This window comes from Phocoena phocoena, chromosome 12 (genome assembly GCF_963924675.1).
Source record: "Phocoena phocoena chromosome 12, mPhoPho1.1, whole genome shotgun sequence".
NCBI classification, from domain to species: Eukaryota; Metazoa; Chordata; class Mammalia; order Artiodactyla; family Phocoenidae; genus Phocoena; species Phocoena phocoena.
Window position 1 is genome coordinate 60,359,399 of NC_089230.1, and position 20,582 is coordinate 60,379,980.

Genomic DNA, 20,582 nt, shown 5'->3' on the forward strand with positions numbered 1-20,582 from the left:
GACACAAGGTATAAAGTCCCTGCCAGAACACAAACTCACTACTTGCTTCTTGAGAAAGGCTTCCTGTGAAAAACTGGCAGCTGAACTAACACAGTATTTCATGATGGAGCTGATTAACATTCAGCAGATTATTAGCATGGATAGTTAACAAGCATTTCACAGACTGGCACTGGTCCATGGACCTCGAGTAGCTCTGATCAATATTTTTATACATCACCCCTTAGATTTTGGCTTCCTTTCCCACACTACTGAGACCAACTTCTTCAACAACAGTGAATTCTTTTGCATTCTCCTTGATCTTCTGCAGAAAATGCCGATCTCTTGAAACCCTTTAATTTTACACTTTGATTAAAATGTACATGGTAGTTATCTTTATATATCTTTGACTTTTCCTTTTTTGTCCCCTTGGCCATCTTTTCATTCTCTTTCTGCCACCTGACTAAAGGCATCCTTTAGGTCCTAACCACAGACGTTTTTTTCTGCTCCCTCTTTTCCCTCTTGATGTGCAATCTCATATGTTACCAAGATCTGTCTTACCCTTCACCTCTTGTGCAGAAGCTGAGTGTTGATGTTTTCTGTACCCCTTGCAAAATCAAGCACAAACTTTTCTGCATATAGTAGATGCTCAGTAAATACCTATGGAATTGAGAAAGTAGTGAATTATGTGCATCATTTGGCACTATTGTCAGCTACAGAGTTAATCTGTCCTTACCACATTAAGCAGTAATAAAGAAGCACATTGATTTGTGCAGTAGTAATAGTTACTGTGTTAAAAATATTAAATAAGATTAAATATTAAATACTAAGCAAAACCTAAGAAAATTAAAATGGAAACGTTTAAAAATATGAAAAATAAAAAATGTTAAAGGTTAGTTATTTCATAGTTGCATACAGTGAATTAAATTTATCATGAGAAAAAGAATACGACAGGGATAAAATGGTCCTAATATTGGATTTTTGCCTTTTCCTATTGCCAGGAGTTCTGCATTCCAAAATTCAATCAAACATAGTGAAAATAGATAACTACAACCTGAAAATAAATTATTTCCTTGATGGTTTTGCTATCAAAACTCAAACAAAAAATGAAATGTACATTTTAAAAGCATCATATATCTGAATCACTTTCCGGTATTCTTCGTAATCTGTCCAGTAGAATCTGCCCATTGGTCTTTTTAAACTTCCTTAAGAGTTCTACCCCCACCCCGCAGGTTCCTGACAATAGCTTCAATACTGGTAAAACCTCAGCCTTTAGCCATAGTTTTTAATTCCTAACAGACATTGCTCTACTTTTTAATTACTTCTATAAACAAATATGATAACATTGAATGTTAAAACAAGTATTCAGGGCTTCCCTGGTGGCGCAGTGGTTGGGAGTCCGCCTGCCGATGCAGGGGACACGGGTTCGTGCCCCGGTCCGGGAGGATCCCGCATGCCGCGGAGCGGCTGGGCCCGTGGGCCGTGGCCGCTGGGCCTGCGCGTCCGGAGCCTGTGCTCTGCAACGGGAGAGGCCACGACAGTGAGAGGCCCGTGTACCACAAAAAAAAAAAAAAAAAAAAAAACAAGTATTCATTTGATGGAAAACAATAATCAGTTTACCATATAATGCATAAGTCAAATGCACTATGAAAATGATACTCTGGTGCCTCTGTGATTGATACACAAAATGCAGAAGCTGGGGAAAGGAAAGAACACAGCAGTGTGCAGATTTGCAAGAATTAACAAGGCTGCTGTTTCAGCATAAACACCCAATAACCACAGAACTCAGTAGTATCCATTTGGCCTCAAGCAAAGTAATCAGTCACAGGACAGGTCAGTGTAAAACTGACTATGGAAAATATTGAACATCATGGGATTTAATTTTAGCGGTATTCAGGTACCAATTTAAATAACTGTAGAGTAATGCTTTGCTTTTTAGGACAGTAGTAGATATTTATTATGCTCACAGTAACCATCAAAAAGATAAACTAAAACTAATTACTATATGTACTGAAGGATTTGAGGGTTATTTTACTATTATTTTTATTCTTTTTTTTTCTGAAAAGGAGGTTAGTTTTGAATCACTCCCAGCTAATGGTTAATTTTTGAGGACTGTACTAATCAGCTTGTGACCACAGTCCTATGGATCAAAAGAGTGAATCCTCATTACAGCATCAAGCCCAGCAACTGCTCAGAAGGTTCCCAGAAGAAAGCGGTGGCAGGGGTGACTGAACAAAAGACAAAAACGGACTATTCAAAGTCCTTTAATATTTACATAGATAGCATTTGACAGTATTTCATGTACATTTATTTTTATTCTTAATTTTATTTGTTTAAGCAAAAATATAGTTTATTGGGAGCTCACAAAATCAATGAAGGCTCAGGAACAGGCAGGGAAAAAAGGCAGGAGGCTGCAGGCTTGGCGGCTGGAAGCAAATAACTGTCGATGGTACGTTGCTGTATATCCTCAATGTGATGAACACAGTATGTCTTACATATGATTTCTGAACATCAGAAATGTTCACGAAGAGTCTCTAAACCCACCAAATAAGAGACAGCCTGAACCCAACAATGATCTCACGTATATGTTTACTGTCAGCAGTCCTACTACCTTCAAGTCTTTATAAGAAACCTGCTTAAGAAATAAGATGAACTAATGGGTAAAACAGACAGTACATGTAATGGGTGTTCTGAGGAGGAGATTGGGAAGGCCCCACCCATGTGACACAGCAGGAAATTGTTCCAGCCAGATGCAGCAGGGGAGAATGAATACTGAGGGTCTGTGGGCCGCCAGGCACTGCACTTGGCGCAGGGGATGCAAAGGACCAGAAAAGAAAAAAAGGCACTGGCTCCGCCCCTCAAGAGCCTTCCACACTTGCTCCCTCGATGGTACTGATTCCTTCAAGATGCCTTGCAGCTGCCCTTTTCCCAGCTCCATCCACACCTCCAGTCTGCAGTGAGGGTGAGCACCCACTTGCTCCCACCGGCCAGGAGCTCACTCATTCTTTTTTTTTTTTTAATAAGATGTTGGGGGTAGGAGTTTATTTATTTATTTATTTTTGGCTGTGTTGGGTCTTCGTTTCTGTGAGAGGGCTTTCTCTAGTTGCGGCAAGCGGGGGCCACTCTTCATCACAGTGCGCGGGCCTCTCACTATCACGGCCTCTCTTGTTGTGGAGCACAGGCTCCAGACGCGCAGGCTCAGTAGCTGTGGCTCACGGGCCCAGTCGCTCCGCGACATGTGGGATCTTCCCAGACCAGGGCTCGAACCCGTGTCCCCTGCATTGGCAGGCAGACTCTCAACCACTGCGCCACCAGGGAAGCCCCTCACTCATTCCTCTCCCTCACCATCCACGCAGCGTCCTGTGTATTCTACCTACTACTACCCGCCCAATCTCCCTCCCCCTCACCACTCCTCACACACATCCTGTCTCTCCAGCCTCAGGTCAGGCCTCCATCAGCTCTTACTTGACTGCTTCCATGCCCCTAATGTGAATTATTTAACATCAAGTCTCCATTTCTCTATTTTTAAAACGGAGATGATGATGGTGATACTTAATAATAATACCATCCATCTTACAGATTTCTTTAGAAAATGAAATGAACTGATACACATAGAGTGGTTAGAGTGTCTGTAGCACAGTAAATACTCAATTAGTGGTAGTTATTATTGATTGAGAGTGCCAGAGAGAGGAAGAGGGATAAAAACAAGGTTCAAGACCTCCGACACCACCCAAACTGTTAATATAATTACACTACACTATAGTTATTTGTTCACTTGTCTGTATCTCCTACCAGACTATAAATTCATTCTGCATCTAGAAAATAGTAGGTATGTAACAAATGCTTACTGAATTTTTTAAAAAAACATTTATTTGTAATTATATATTATATACTCATTTAATAGCCTTTAATGCCATTTTAATCAAATAGTGACTGGAGAGTATGATTATAAAAATACAGGGAACACAGATTTTTTTTTATTATCATGGGCTTTATCCTCTTTTCTCAAAACTAAAAATTACATAGGCAGAGCACACTCAGGCTCTAGTGGAAAGTGATGGTCAAATATTTAACTCTCCAAAATGTCATATTTGAATCACTTTGCCATCACATATGCAAAGCTATGTGAGACAGTCAAGACATCTGCTTCCTTGGTCAGAAAGTACAGGCATTCATGGAGATTGAAGCTGGAGATAGCAAATGGTAAACAACAGCCTCCAGAAGCTACAGGGTGGCCCACTGCCCAGGGCTAACACAGGGAAAAGGGTAAGAGGCTGACTCATCCCATTTCTCACATACACTCCAGATCATAAGGCCTCTAATTCCTCCTGCTACCTCTGGTTTAATACTTCCTCATTCAATTCTGTTCAACAGTACTTTGATGGACTTCACTAGTCCTCAGCTAGTCAGTCACTTTCAGAGAAGTCACTGGTGAAAGGGACTGCAACACATGACACATCTTCAATTCCTTTTTTTTTATACAGCAGGTTCTTATTAGTCATCAATTTTATACACATCAGTGTATAATCTTCAATTCATCAGTGTCAATCTTGACTTCCTTTTTAAAAAAAGTTTCCATGGGGCTTCCCTGGTGGTGCAGTGGTTGAGAGTCCGCCTGCCAATGCAGGGGACACAGGTTCGTGCCCCGGTCCGGGAAGATCCCACATGCCGCGGAGCGGCTGGGCCCGTGAACCATGGCCACTGAGCCTGTGCGTCCGGAGCCTGTGCTCCGCAACGGGAGAGGCCACAACAGTGAGAGACCCGCGTACCGCCAAAAAAAAAAAAAGTTTCCAGCTTTATTGAGATATAATTAACACAACACACTGTGTAAGTTTAAGGTATACAATGTGATGACTTGATACACATATATATTGTGAAATGATTACCACAATAAGATTAGTTACACATCCGTCACTTTACAGTTATCTTTTCTTGTATGTATGTACTAAGAACTTGTAAGAGCTACTCTTTTAGAAACTTTCAAGTCTACAATACAGTATTATTTACTACAGTCACCCTGCTGCACATTAGATTCCCTAGAACTTTCTCATCTTTTAACTGGAAGTTTATGCCCTTTGCCAACATCTCCCCATTTCAACTACTCCCCAGCCCCTGGCAACCACCATTCTATTCTCTGTTTCTGTAAGTAAGGTCATACAATATTTGTCTTTCTCTGTCTGACTTATTTCACTTAGCATAATGTTCTCATGGTTCATCCATGTTGTTGCAGATGGCAGGATTTCCTTCTTTCTCATGCGTAAATAATATTCCGTTATACACACACACCCCACATATTCTTTATCCATTCATCCATGGACAGACACTTGGGTTGTTTCCATATCTCAGCTATTATGAATACTGCTGCAATGAGCATGGGAGTACAGATGTCTCTTTAAGATCCTGATTTCATTTCCTTTTTTATATGCCCAGATATGGGATTGCTGGATCATATGGTAGTTCTATTTTTAATTTTTTGAGAAACCATAATGTTTTCCATAGTGGCTATACCAATTCACATTCCCACCAACATTGTATAAGGGTTCCCTTTTCTCTGCATCCTCACCAACATTTTTTATCTCTTGTCTTGGTAATAGCCATCCTAGTAGGTGTGAGGTGATTTCTCATTGTGGTTTTCCCTGATGGTAATGTTGAGCATGCCCATATGCCTGCTGGCCAGTTGTATATCTTCTTTGGGAAAATGTCTGTTAATATCCTTTGCCTATTTTTTAATCACAGTATGTGGGTTTTTGCTATTAAGTTTTATGAGCTCCTTACATATTTTGGATATTAATTCATTATCAGATATACGCTTTGCAAATATCTTCTCCTATTCTGTAGGTTGCTCTTTCATTTTGTTGATCTTTAATTCCATGGGTGAGACAAGCTACAGTTATAATGCTTCAGAAAAGAGGGACCTTGCATATGAATTTAGAGAGGTGGCAGAGGGTAGACAGGATAAGGCTTTGTGGAGGACTTCATACTTGTTGGCTGAGATAAACCTTGGAAAATGGACAAGGTAGACAAAGAGGTGAGTAGGAGGTTAAGGTAGAAGGAATGGTCATTAGCAAAGCTGAGAGGTGGAAAGGCCCTCAGGTGGAAGAGAGTGTTTGGAGAACAGTTATGGCTGCAAGATCAAATGAACAGATGGGAGAACACAGATGAGGATGAATGATAATGACACAGCAAGAAGGCACACTCCGGGGGTCTGGCAGAAAGGCCTTGAGGAGCTCTGGGGGACCTGAGCAGGGGGGGGTGAAAGTTCACCACACAGTCATCTGCGCGATGGTTTGTCAAGGGACAACCAGAGGAGGAGAAAGTTAAGTGGCTACTAGAATGTTCTAAGCAAGAAGGAAGGGGGTGTCAGATTCAGAAAATATCAAGATGGGAAAGGATGAATCCAAAACGCTATTCTGACCCATCAAAAGGTGAGGGAGTCTGCAACCAGGTGAGCCTAAAGATGAGCAGTCTTCTTTTCCCACAAAGGGCCAGACAGAGCATGACCAGGGATCCCAAGTTAGCCCAAGAAGAGAAACAGATAATGTTTACTGAAGGTGTGATGTGTATCAGATATAGCACCTAGTGCATTATGTACCTTATCTCAATCTAATCTCTGAATCAACCTATTCTGAGAGTTATGCTTTATGATCACCAATTTACAGATGAGAAAACATAGGTTTACAGAAGTCAAATGACTTGCCTATGCTCAAAGAATAAATAGTGAAGAGGGTGAATAACCCAACAGATATTAATTAGAATAGCATCCACTATTTGTCAGGGACTGTGGGAAACAATAGCAAACAGGGAGATATGGTCCCTCCCACTGTATTCAAACTCAGATCTTTCCTTTCTTCCTTCCACCACTGCTTTACTCTTATAAAAGAAGCCCCTGGTCTAACACAGCTATAGCTTTTGACTAACGCCATGTTGTGCTGATATTAAGCGTAAATTTAATTTTTTTTTAAAAAATCATTATTACTTGGCTGAAGAATGTGTTTTAACCCTTTCATTTAAAATGCTGATGATCACAGGAATCCACAGTACTTTGTGCTCAACTGTTCGTTATTCATATGTTAAGCAAGAAAAGCTGATACCATCTCTCAGATCAATGTAAAGGAACAGTTTACACCAAAACTTGGGCCTTCCCCTCACTCTTGCCATCCACGATTATTTTAGCTTCAAAATAATCTGCCAGATATCAGAATACAGAGTACAAACATCTATTTAGGTCAGACTACCTAATTAATTTGAACAGATCACACTAGAAAGAAAAATCCATGAATAATTTGCATATTTTATATGCAGGATGTTAAAAAATTGAAATACACATGGAATTCTCTGAGAATTAGAAAACATTTCTTCATTCATACTTACTAAGCCTGAGGCAACATTATAAATGTTGTGAGAGATATAGAAATTACTCAGACAGGATACCGTTTCTAGGTGTTTCAGTGTGGTAGAGTGTAAGACACAAGGAAGCCAGACATAATTCTAGTTTAAGGCATGGGTCTCTTGCACTTCTGCATGTATTATGAGTGAGGCACTGACTGTCCTTGTTCTGAACTCTCATTTCAGGGGTGTTTCTATAGCAAATGGCCTTGATGACAGAGTGATATCTCCCTTCAGAGCAAAGAGCAGTTCTGCTTACTCAGAGATAGAATGTTTCTTTGCAGAGCAAAGGGTAGGCATGCTTACTGTCCAGTATAATAATGTTTTCTTCCAGAGCAAAGGACAGACGTGTTACCTACGCATTATAAAAGATTCAGGTTCCCTAAGCTCAGTGATCCTCAATGATCCAACCCACTTTGTGTGACTTAAGAGTTTCATGTCTTCTAGCAGCATCTCTGAACCAGTGATAGACTAACTTGCTGGTTTCCAACTTGGATAAATCACAAATCTTTGACAGTTCTTGACAGTGGCAGGTTACAAAAATGACAACAAATTCTTCCCCTGGCTGCATCCATGCCCTTTGGTATCCTCACTGACACTGACTCAGCCTGGCCACGTGACTTGCTTGACCAATGGGACATTAGTAAACAGGACACAAACAGGAGCTTGAAAAGCACCTGTGCATTGAAGATAGCCCTCTTTCTGTTTTTAGAATTTAGCTGTCATGTGAAAAAGCCCAGGCTAGCCTGTTTGTGAGAAATACATGCCCAGTGTCCCCTACAACTCCAGCCATAAGCCTACCAATCAGCAGACAGGTAAACAAAGCCAACTCAGATCATCCGGTCTCCAGGCAACTCTCCAGTTAACCGCTGACGTAAGAATGAGTCCAGCATAGATCAGAGAAACTGGCAGACCAGAGGAACTACCATCCAGCTTCTAAGTTTTGGGGTGGTTTGTTATGACAAAAGCTAACAAAAGATACAGGGTATACGGCAAAAACAACATCCAGTATAGTGACTATATTACAAGCTCCATAGGGTTCAGTCTATGTCTGGTTAAATATTATAACTTCAGCACTTATCACAATGCCTAGAAAAGAGATAAGTGCCAAGAGTTCCAACTTTGTCTTGGTTTCTCCATCTGAACAATCAATACACAAGTCACTGAAATTTCACCTCACAAGCAGGTCATGAGATTGAAGGGACTGCGTATGAATCCAGCAGGGCACATGGTTCAGTGGAAAAAGCACAACTTGGTACTCAAGGAGACAGGTGCTCTGGTGTGTGAAAATCAGCTCTCCTACTTAATATCTGGCAGTCCTTGGGCAAGTTATTTAAACATATTGCACTTCAGTTTCCTTATCTACAGAATGGGAATAATAAAGCTTTCTCCACAGGCTTTATAACACCAGTATTTTAAAGGAGGCACTCTGTGCATGACCTATCAGAGAATGAGGGGCATTGTGGTAAAAGAGGTGAATAACTTGGAATAGCTGCAAACATCGTTAAATGCCAGCATCAAGTAAAATGCTCTTCAGTGCTCACATGTACGCATTCACTTGCACATTCTCTCTCTCATATACACACATGCACAAAATCAAACCCCAAATTAAATTCAAAATCCAACCCACAGAGACCTAGGAGGAGAGAAGCCAAGCACCAAGAGGTCTATATTATGGTCCACAAGAAGAAAAAACTCGTATTTTATAATATGCACATGTTATATATAACAACCCAAAGTATGTTGTTTCAAAAGCCCTCCAAATAATATAAGCTTTCTGGAAGATTAATCCCTGACAATGTGAGAGTGTATAAAATGTACACTATATTAATGAAACTAGAAGGTCACTTTACAGATACTCCACTTCATTTCTGCAGTTTAGAATTATGTAAATCCCTATTTTTAATTTTAGATAGATATTTTAAGTAATTACCTCTTTTTTTTTTTTTTTTTTTCCTGTACACGGGCCTCTCACTGTTGTGGCCTCTCCCGTTGCGGATCACAGGCTCCGGATGCGCAGGCTCAGCGGCCATGGCTCACGGGACCAGCCGCTCCGCGGCATGTGGGATCTTCCCGGACCGGGGCACGAACCCGTGTCCCCTGCATCGGCAGGCGGACTCTCAACCACTGCGCCACCAGGCAAGCCCTGTGATTACCTCTTTATCTTCTACATTACCAGGTTTCATCACATTTAAAACTTTTTTTAATCTTTCTTTTACGATTTGGCATCTTTGAAAATTCTCTTTAACTGCTAGTCAGCAATTGAGTACAGTTGATATTGTCTCTTAAACATCAAAATACAAGGTGACTATTGAAAATTTCCAAATCAAACCAAAAAATCGCCCCAGGCTGGATTTGGTTTCTGTATCATTTGAGACTTTGGTAAGAAAAAGATTTTTTAATTCACAATTAAATTTATATTCTAATTTATATAGAGATTATATACTATTATGTTTTGAATTTCTTACCTAATCACTAGTTAACTGAAATAACATTGAAAAAAATTAAATAAGAATTAAATCATGTATATTCAGAAATTAATACTTTAAAAAAATCTGGTTATTAATTGTCACAATTTTCTTTCTTGTATCCGTATAAGGGGTAGAACGGAATGCTGTTTAAGACTCAGACATGGATTTCAATTGTAGATCTGCCACTTCGGAACTGTGTGACTTATTACTTAAGCTCTGAGTTACCTCAAATTACCTAATCTTTGAGATTCAGTTTCCTTACATGTAAAATGGTGATTTTTATAGCATGTGCATGTGTTTATAAAATGGATTGCTGTGAGGATTAAATGAGATATGTATATAAAGTCCTTTGTCCATGACCTGAATCATAGGAAATACTAAATTAAATTAAATTTAGCTAAAACCATACTATACACTCACCTTCAAAAAACAACAAACACATCATCACATATCACTAGCCACTGGAAATCAAAGTCCAAAGTTCTACTTAACAAGACAACGTCTTCAGCTAAACAGGTACCTGTGCATCACCCATAAATATCCTTTAGGTCAATTCCATCTCTGTCCCTGGAGCAGAGACTTGGAAAGCTCCAGGACGAGAAGTTCCATAGAAAATAAAAAATTAGAAACACTACATATATTTAGAGACCTTTTAAGAAATAAATTCTTACAGATTGTCCTTCTGATCCTGAATCCAGAAACATCCTGTCCTCAGCCTGCACCCCCATTATGGTGCACTACAATGCCACGCTTTCTTTTGGTGGTAGAGTGTCAAACGCCCCTCACCTCAGATGCAAAGGAGAGGTCTGCTCTCCACTGGAGGGACATCCAGGTGTCCAGCCCAGGGAGGATCCCAATGGGGCCCCAATCTCAGTCTGACCAGGAAAACCCCCCAACATTCACAACTCTGGGGACGATTATCTAATTGGCTGATGACTGTGTGACAGTTCAGGTAAACTGTCATCCTCTGTTTATTAATATCTTAAGAGAAACAAATAAACAAACAAACTACCTTGACTTACCCGGAAATAGTCGCTGCAGGCTGCTAGGACTGCCTTGTGAGCGTGGAATTTCTGTTCCTCAGCAATCAGAGTGACATCGCAGAGGATGCCGTCACTTCTCTGCTGATTCAGCGCTGCCAGGACGCTATCAGTGTGAGATTCTGAGTGGCAGAGCCTCTGGCCTGTCAGCATTTCTTGAATACTGCGAGGAGGAGAGCGAAGAGAGCAATCCAGTTAATGTTGTTCCTCTCATCAGCCCAGCCGCCCCCAGACTCCCTCCCTCCTTCAAGAGCAACTCAGGGAGTGTGGATTCCAGTGTCTATAGTCCTCATTGTCTTTTTCTCCACCATCCTCTTGCTTTCTTTTTCTCTAATTCTCTCTCTTCCTCCCCCCAACAGGATTTCTTTCTCCTTCCCACCGGTCCCTCTCTTTGAGAATTTGTGTTTGTTGTGTGTCCATCTGTGTCTGTGTATTGGCCCATGACTGCAGGCCTGCGAGCCTCTGCTTCTGGGCCCCTGTCCCCTCAGTATGTATACATCTCTGAGTGCAAAGCTTTTTCTGGATGTGTGTCTAGATGTGTGTAAATATGTGTGCAAATCCTTCCACTCTGGGACCCCCTCCCTAGCTCTCTGATTCCTTTTCTAGCTTTGTACCACCTGTGTGGGGTTAGCACAAGCTCAGAACTTGCCATGCACTGCTCTAGCACAGAACCCACTGCATGGCTCACCAGAGAAGAATTTACTCAGTCTCCCCACAAGACACAATACTCCATTAATAAATAAAATGAAACTGAGCAAATGTTAGTTAGGGGGAAAAAAGGCTACCAGTGACCATTTCATGTAAAAGGCCATTAATTAAACCATAGTGGCTTATTATAAAACTTAGGAAATCATGCACCACCAGGAGAACATCAAAAGAGATGCCATTGTAAAGAAAAAAGTTAAGGCTGAAAGTAAAATATATCTATCTTATTAGCCTGCAATATCTTGTGTGATCTTCATATTAGACTTATGAAGGACTGTGCCATCTATTTTCTGCTCTATTTTGTGAAATTACTAAACTTACCCGTTGTGAAACTTATCCCTTCACTCCCTACCCCAGCCTAAAATGTTCATCCCATATCCTTTCAAAACTCCTGGGTGAAACCCCAGGTCTTCCTATAATAATGGAGAAGTAATGCTATAAACACCAAATGCAAACGGAATTTGTGGATAGTTATGAACAATTCCAGCCTAGATGCGTGAAAATCTCCACGGCACTCTAGAATCTCAGAACCGACACTGGACTAAAATGCGTGAGCTGCACCAGTCGTAAGTTACCCCCAGAATGAGAGCAAGGGCCATCAAGCTCTATTTCTGGCCTGCGACTCTTCTTGAAACCGAGTAAGGTTGCCATAAGGATGAACGAGCACTGTCTCCCCCATCCTGATAACTCGACATCCGGTTCCTTCCTCTGAACGTGAAAGAGCCTCTCAGGAGAGCCAGGGAGTTGCCACCAGCCAAGCCTGCATGGTTGCACCGCCAGTTGGCTGGTAAATTACGGTTCGGCATAAATCACCTTAAAGTAAACCAAATGCTTCCCGGGAAATGCCAGAGTGCAGCCAGTAAGCTTTATTGGACGCTTTTGACTGGGGAGCCTCAAAAATGTCAGAACTATTGAAAGAAAAAATAAATTTGACAGGAGATGATGATATAGTAAGTTCTCGTGGGAAGGTGGGAGGATTATTTTCAGTTGAAATGCAGCAGTGAGTTTTGAAATGGTTACTGTCATCGAATATTCATCTAGCGGCTCTAGCTACAGGCAGACTTTTAAAGTCAGTAATTGAAAACCACACTCAGAAGCATAAATAACACACGAATTGCTAGGCAAAGGCTAGAATGGATATTAATTAGCATAGCTCAAAGAAATGAGGGAATAGAATAGTAATAGAAATATTATCTCAGCTAAGTAAGCTTTAGGATAGTCTTTGAAAAATCCTTCCTAAAAGGATGACATTTTTGTATATTTTACAAACACAAAGCCCTTACTATGTTCCATGAATTATTCTTAGCGATATACAATTATCAATTCATTTTATCTTCATAACAACATTATGAGGCAGGTACTAATATCTCCATTTCACAGATAAGAAACCTGATGGTGCAAGATTAGGCATTTTGAGAACCTATTACCATGAACATAATAATGTAATTTGTCCTCCTGCTTAAAATATAAAAGAAACAGAGACTTCCCCGGCGGCCCAGCGGTTAAGACTCTACACTTCCAATGCAGGGGGCACAGATTCGATCCCTGGTCAGGGAACTAAGATCCCACATGCCGCGTGGCCAAAAAAATTTTAAACATAAAAAATAAATAAAAGAAACAAACAAAACCTGAAACAAAACCAAAAAATGATAATCTGTAAAGAAGACCTCAAAAATCTATGCTGGGGGAAAAAAAAATCACAAAGTCCATATTAATTTTATATTTAGATTGTGCATAGTTAATCTCAAAATCAAAGTTACCTTTAAAAAATAATACACATTAATATAACATGAGATAGTGATAGGAAACGTTTGAAATCATGCTTCAAAAACATTTATCTTTGCACGGACTAAGATAAGTTTGGGGAGAGAAAATAGATTTTACTTATACATTTATTTAAAACTCTCATAACTTTTCTCCCTTTTAATATTACCTTAAATGCTACATAAATGTATTTTGAAATGTCATTTGTAGTGGAACAGAAGAATACATTAAAATAATTGCTTATAATGTTTCCTTACTCATTTCCCAAATATAGAGCCACAATTCATGTCCTTATTATTAAGACTGAATCAGTATTTGCATTTCAGATATCTATAGACAGCGAATAAATCTTGCCAGGGAAAGAGCAGCTGTAAACTGAAATTTGGCAAAGAATAAAGGGCTCAGCTCTGAAACAATTGTGATGATGCACAATTTCACAGTATCATTCAGTTGGGCTTGAAATATTCAAGCTTAAAGAAAACAGCATGCTAAATATTTAAGGCAACACTTGGCACAAGATTCCAAATATTTTGGAACCAATATGTTAGGACTCCTTAAAAGCAGAAACAAATACTCCAACATTTGGCAAGGAATAAAGGCTTATTAATCAACAGGTCATTACTGTATTCTGAAACTTCCCACTCAACCCTCAGATGTAAATCTGCAAAAAGTGTTAGGGCACAAGTGGTCACAGAACACAGCTGGAAAGCCATAGGCCCATGTGATAAAGCCAATAATTATAAACCAGGGAGGAGGTGATTCAAAGACTATCATGAACCATGTCTAAATTAGAATGGGAAGCAGACACATCCTTGCATATGGCTCCCTTGGCATCAAAATTATACAAATTAGCAATCTAAACCTCCCACCTTAGAGCAATGTCCCTCCATTATTTAGGAAACGAAGAAGAAAGGAAAAGTATATTCCTAAAACTTCCTAAATTACCAAGAAAACAAACAAACAAAAAACTCCATACAATAGGAGTCACATTTCCCGAGGGTATACAGATTTGTGTGTCATCCTAATATTGGGAAAGGTCTTCCATGGAAGTAATATTGCCACCTCAAAATTCACAAGAGGGTGCAAGAGGGTGACCTGGCTTCCTCAAGGCAACCCCAATACCCTTTCCTCTGTGGAATTCCTTAGAACTGCACTGCCCAGTATAATAGCCACTAGCTACATGTGGCTACTGTGAACTTAAAATGTGTGTAGTCCAAATTGAGATGTGCTGTAAGTGGAAAATGTATGCTGGATGTCAAGGACATAGTGTGAAACAAAAGAATGCAAAAATATCTCATTAATATTTTTATATTGATTATATGTTGAAATGATAATATTTGGGGTATACTGGGTTAAATAGAATATATTGTTAAAATTCATTTTACCTGTTTCTTTTTACTTTTTAAAAAACGTGTCTCCTTGAAAAGTTTAAATTATATATATACTTCGCACTATGGTTCTACGGGACAGTCTAAAAGTTCCCTGGGGATGTGTCCCTCATTTCTTTCCACCTGAACTCTAGAAGGGTTTCAGGTACCCCATCAGGTTGCCGATGAGCCTGGCTGTTCCTGAATCTCACAGGACCCAGCTTCTGCCAGGTACAACATGGGAAGCCCCAGACTCCTTGAGCAAGAAATTGCTTTTTCGTGATGCCACGGAGCAACCACCTGATTGGCCAAATGTCAGCATCCAGTAACAGGGAGATAAATAAATGAGGTCTCAAGGACAGGACTATTCATGACTTCAAATCTTTAACTTTCCTTCTGGAATTGATGGTAAAAACTAAAGAGTCAAATGCAGAGAGCATAATGTTCATAACATGGTACAGCTCACTCACAGTGAAGCACTGTGTTAGTGCAAATCACTATTTCAAGTTCATAGTGAAGATTTTTGATCACAGAAATCTCTCAGATTCTCATTTTTTATAGCATAAATTTTGACTGAGTTCAGTCAGTTTGCAAGACATGAATTCCAAAACAGCTGTCTGGTTTTTAAACATCTGTATTTCAAATGTAAAAATTCAACTCAATTTCTATATCAATGTTTACGTAGTACTTAGATATACAAAATATATGCAGGTAGTTTTCAAGTAAGGTCACCAATAAGGTATTATATACTTATATATCAAACACAGTCAAGTAGCACAGAGATCCTCATTGCTTAAATAGATTACTTTACGCAAAAAAGAAAAGGACTGGGCAAAAAACCTGACAGTACTAGGATTATGCATGATTATCTCAGTTCAGTCTATTGATAAACTGTGCCCTAATCACTTCAATTCCACAGTCAAAATATTTTAATACAAATTAAATACATTAATATTGAAACAATCTTATTTATTTAAGCAGACAGGCTGTGGAAAAAAACCCAGCATGGGGGCTTCCCTGGTGGCTCAGTGGTTGAGAGTCCGCCTGCTGATGCAGGGGACACGGGTTCGTGCCCCAGTCCGGGAAGATGACACATGCCGCAGAGCGTCTGGGCCCGTGAGCCATGGCCGCTGAGCCTGCGCGTCCGGAGCCTGTGCTCCGCAACGGGAGAGGCCACAACAGTGAGAGGCCCACGTACAGCAAAAAAAAAAGAAACCCAGCATGGAACTTAATTTTATTTTTTATAGAACACTTTGTAATTTGTAAATACCTTAAAATTAATGCTAGCAATTAATAACAATGGACAAATAATAAGCAAAGAAAATACGCTATGCTTAGCGAATGACCAAGAAATAATGAAGACTATGCCAGTTAATTACAAATGGATACTTAAGGAAAGGAACTTAAATATAAATGGATAGTCTTGTTGCATTCCTTCCTTCCTTCATTCACTCAAACATTTATTCATCCTGTGCCGGGTATTGGACCAGACACTGAAGATAAAATGGTAAACAAACCAAACTCTGTAGCAGCCCTCACAGAACCCTCAGTTTAGCAAGGTAGTTACACTTTAATAAAATAATCTGGCCTCCCTGAAGAAGTAACGCTGGAGCTGCAGGCTGAAGGATGAGAACAAGTTACCATGGCAAAATGGGGACAGCAGAGTTTTCCAGGTAGGGGAACAGCAAATGCTCTGATCCTGTGGCAGTGGGGGGCATGGACCTAACACACAGTCCACAGAATGTTCAGGGCTGGGACCCTGAGGACAAGCGCCGGTGTGGTACAGGACCTGGAGCTCAGAAGGAGGTCTTGGCTAGAGGTGTAAAACTCATGTGGATAGAGAGAATAACGGAAGCACAGCTGTGTCTCCAGAACACAGCTGAGAGACAACCAGTAGTCAAAGGCTGCTAAGAAGAAAGATAGGATTCAAAACATAGAAGCGGGGCTGGGCTTAGCTGTGGGAAAGGACTACCTTTTGAGTAGCAGGAGGGAAGGAATATTAAAACTTTGGGCATTTTTTGGCTTGTTGAATCGAAAGATTTGGTGGAACCAATCTCCACTGGACAACGAAGGCATGGAAACACAGTATTTGGGCTCATCTGGGCTGGGATTTTGTCAGGCAAATGGATCAAAAATGCAGAGAGTAAGGGAAATAAAGGATTTAAAAGAGTGATAGATTCTAAACTGGCTAAGAATGGAAATGAGAGAAGGAAAGTGTTGATGGATTGGTAGAAAGTGGCCGGGCCAGTTGCTTTACAATGTTGTGTTAGTTTCTACCATACAGCAAAGTGAATCAGCTATACGTATACATATATCCCTCCTTTTTTGGATTTCCTTCCCATTTAGTTCACCACAGAGCACTGAGTAGAGTTCCCTGTGCTATACAGTAGGTTCTCATTAGTTATTTATTTTATACATAGTATCAATAGTGTATATATATCAATCTCAACCTCCCAATTATAAAGCAACTATACTCCAATAAAAATTAATTAAAAAATAAACAATAAGACCCTACTGTATAGCACGGTGTACTCTACTCAAGACTCTGTAATAACCTTTGTGGGAAAAGAATCTGAAAAAGAATGAATATACATATATATATGTATAACTGAATCACTTTGCTGTACACCTGAAACTAACACAATATTTTAAATCAACTATACTCCAAAAAAACTTAATAAAGAGAAAAGAAAAGAAAGAAAGTGGCCGGGCCAGTAATGAGACATTTTGCCATGAGGTCAAAGGGCAACCACTGTGGAGGTAAGTAAATCAGGAAGCTAGAAGGAGAGGAGGTCCTGCTAAGAATAAAGTGGCTGATGCAGTAGTTTCGGAAATAGAGCAACTACTGGGGATGCATGATCCACGGCGTGACCATGAGAGTAGGTGATTCAGTGAGGAAGGTCAGAAGCAGGTTGAAGATCCAGGGCCACCAAGTCGGGCAGATCCTCCAGGCAAACACTGAGGGCACTGGGAAGTTGTAAAGGGTCTGTGGTGAGAAGGAAGACCGTCAGCCACATGCCAAATGCTCATTGAATGCGGAGAGATGGCCCTGCGAACAGTGCAGAGGAAGAAGGGATGGAGAGAGCTGACGAGCACCACCTTCAGAAGAGCCCGTCTTTGCTGTCGTTTTGTTGTCGACATCTTCTCAAACAACCAGTATGAGGAGTAATGACCTAGAAGCAAAACTATGTCCCAGCGTGACAACAATCTCTCTACCCATCCCTAAAATACATGAGATTTGAGGAAATAAGGCCACCACTTGAGAAGGCTACAAAGAAGTGGTGCCTCAGAAGAAGACAGGTCTCAGTGAAAGCAAGAGGTGCTTGGAGTTTTTCAGGGTGAGGAAGATGACACAGCACAGCACATGTATGTTCCTGGTGCAACAGTTCCACATGGCACAGGGGAAGTTTGAAACGTGCGCAAGGGGGTGCCTGTGTCCCAGCAGAGAAGGAAAGTCCATCGCAGAGATGATGGTGCTATGGAGGACAGACGGCGGTGGGATCAGAGTTGATCAGTGAAAGCAGAGATGGCAGATCTAAAGTGAAAAATCATTTGGAGAAGAATGCACATGGATCCTATTAGCCAGAAATAAATCACTTGGCTTAGTTGGTGGCAGACAGATACCATGGTCTCTACGTGCTATACTGGCTGGATGCCAGATCCAGAGCAGGATTTCCCAACCTCAGTGAAACTGACATTCTGACATTTTTCGCCATGGTCATTATCCTGTACATTGTTAAGATGTTGACCAGGATCCCTGGCCTCTACCCACTAGACGCCAATAGCACCCCCGATCCTGGTGACAATCAGAAATGATGCCAGATATTACACAATGTACCCTGAGGGCAAAATATCCCCCACTAAGAGTCACCCATCTAGAGCAACACTCACTTGGGGAGCACAGAGGCACTAAACGGGCTGTAGCAGTGCCTCCATTTCTGAACACATTTTTGGAACTAGTCATCTCTAATAGCTTCAGAGTCATGGAAGAAAGCTGGTCTCATTATTTCATAGACATACTCAATTCTTAGTATTTAAAAAGAAGGCATTTCCCAGGCTTATCACCTCTCTCATTCTTTGTTTTGAGGATCCCTTTGACGGTTTCCTCGAGGATGATGAAGACGCCTCCACTGAGAATATTCAAAGGAATACCCTGCATTTTCTTATTGACTGCCCCCTCAGTTCTAGGAATGTGCCAGGCTCCTTCCTGCCTGAGGGCATTTCCCCATGTCTTTCCCACCCTTCAAATCTCAGGTCATAGAGCACTGCTTCAGGAAGGTACTACCTCATTCTATCAATCTTTCAAAGCACTTTCACAATTATATTTGTGTTGTTACTGGTGTGATTTGTTTAATATCTGTTTCCCCCATAGAATATATATTTCATGAGAGCAGGAACCTTATTTGTTTTATTCACTGCTGGATCCTCTGCACAAATAAATATCTGTTAAATAAGTACTAAAGTAAAATCTTATGAGTATTTTAAGAATACATATTAGTCACCCTAAAGTGATTGCTTTAAAGGGGACAATAATCATATATATGTATAGTTTTCTGATTATTTTTTAAATCATATACCTTTAGAGACATCTACCTTTTGTTTGAGGGAGGTTAGCATCCTAAATAAGACAAACATAAAAAGTAGTATCAGGGCTTCCCCGGTGGCGCGGTGGTTGAGAGTCCGCCTGCCGATGCGCGGGACATGGGTTCGTGCCCCGGTCCGAGAAGATCCCACATGCCGCGGAGCGGCTGGGCCCATGAGCCATGGCCGCTGAGCCTGCGCGTCCGGAGCCTGTGCTCCGCAACGGGAGAGGCCACAACAGTGAGAGGCCTGTGTACCGCAAAAAAAAAAAAGTAGTATCAAAGAATCCTTAAACATACCTAAGTTTGGCCAGTAATTATATCTCAGTGGTTAGCCCCTGTGCTACCATACTAAACTCACACACACACTCTCAGACTGGTTTGCTTAATTCTTCAAATACACATTGAGCCCCTCCCTGTGCTTGGTCCTAGAACGTGCGGTGTGAGGATTTCAAGTCACACATGTCTCGCTACACAAGCAAAGATGTATCCTACAGTACCAACCTGAGGAAGCGTTCAGACGGCATTCTCCAGCTGGGTTCCTCAGGGTCTCAGCCTTAGAAATTTGCAGAGGAGTCGGCAAGCATTCCAGCTGAATACAAAAAAACAAGAAAGAAAAGCACAGTGAGCTAAATGCAAAAAAGCACACTCTGGGTCTTAATGATGCTAATGCTTTAGAATGCTAAGGAGGCACCTTGGAGGGTTTTATCATCGAGATATAACAATCTGACTGAAAGCTCTTATAATAGGCAATGGTTTGGAATGCTTCTAAATTTTGAAGTTTTTTCACCTTACTGGAACTTCAGGGACTAAGAAGTCAAAATGTATTTGAGAACCAAAAATAGCTAAAGTAAGAGTTACAGTAAAAATTAAAACATCAGACAGCCAAAGGGAAAAATTAAGATTTGATAAAATACTGCTACGATTTATGTCAGAGAATGTTTTGCCTATGTTCTCTTCTAGGAGTTTTACTGTGCCATGTCTTATATTTAAGTCTTTAAGCCATTTTGAGTTTATTTTTGTGTATGGTATGAGGGAGTGTTCTAACTTCATTGATTTACATGTGGCTGTCCAGCTTTCCCAACAGCAGTTACTGTAGAAATAAAAATAAACAAATGGGATCTAATCAAACAAGCTTTTGCACAGCAAAGGAAACCATAAATAAAACAAAAAGACAACCTGCAGACTGGGAGAAAATATTTGCAAGCAATGTGACCAACAAGGGCTTAATTTCCAAAATACACAAACAGCTCATGCAGCTCAGTATCAAAAAACAAACAACCTAATCAAAAA

General features: G+C 40.5%; 1 protein-coding gene across 7 annotated transcripts in view; it reads right to left on the reverse strand.

Moving 5' to 3' along the window:
- Positions 1-19,816, reverse strand: part of KLHL32 (kelch like family member 32) — a 189,917-nt gene extending 170,101 nt beyond the window's left edge. For all 7 annotated transcript variants that reach the window (XM_065888689.1, XM_065888688.1, XM_065888687.1 and 4 more), the window contains exons 1-2: positions 19,794-19,816; positions 10,856-11,036 (exon numbers count right to left, since the gene is read on the reverse strand). In XM_065888689.1, the coding sequence (XP_065744761.1) occupies positions 10,856-11,036; positions 19,794-19,816 (204 nt within the window). The remainder of the gene's footprint in view (positions 1-10,855; positions 11,037-19,793) is intronic.
- Between the last annotated feature and the right edge of the window lie 766 nt (positions 19,817-20,582).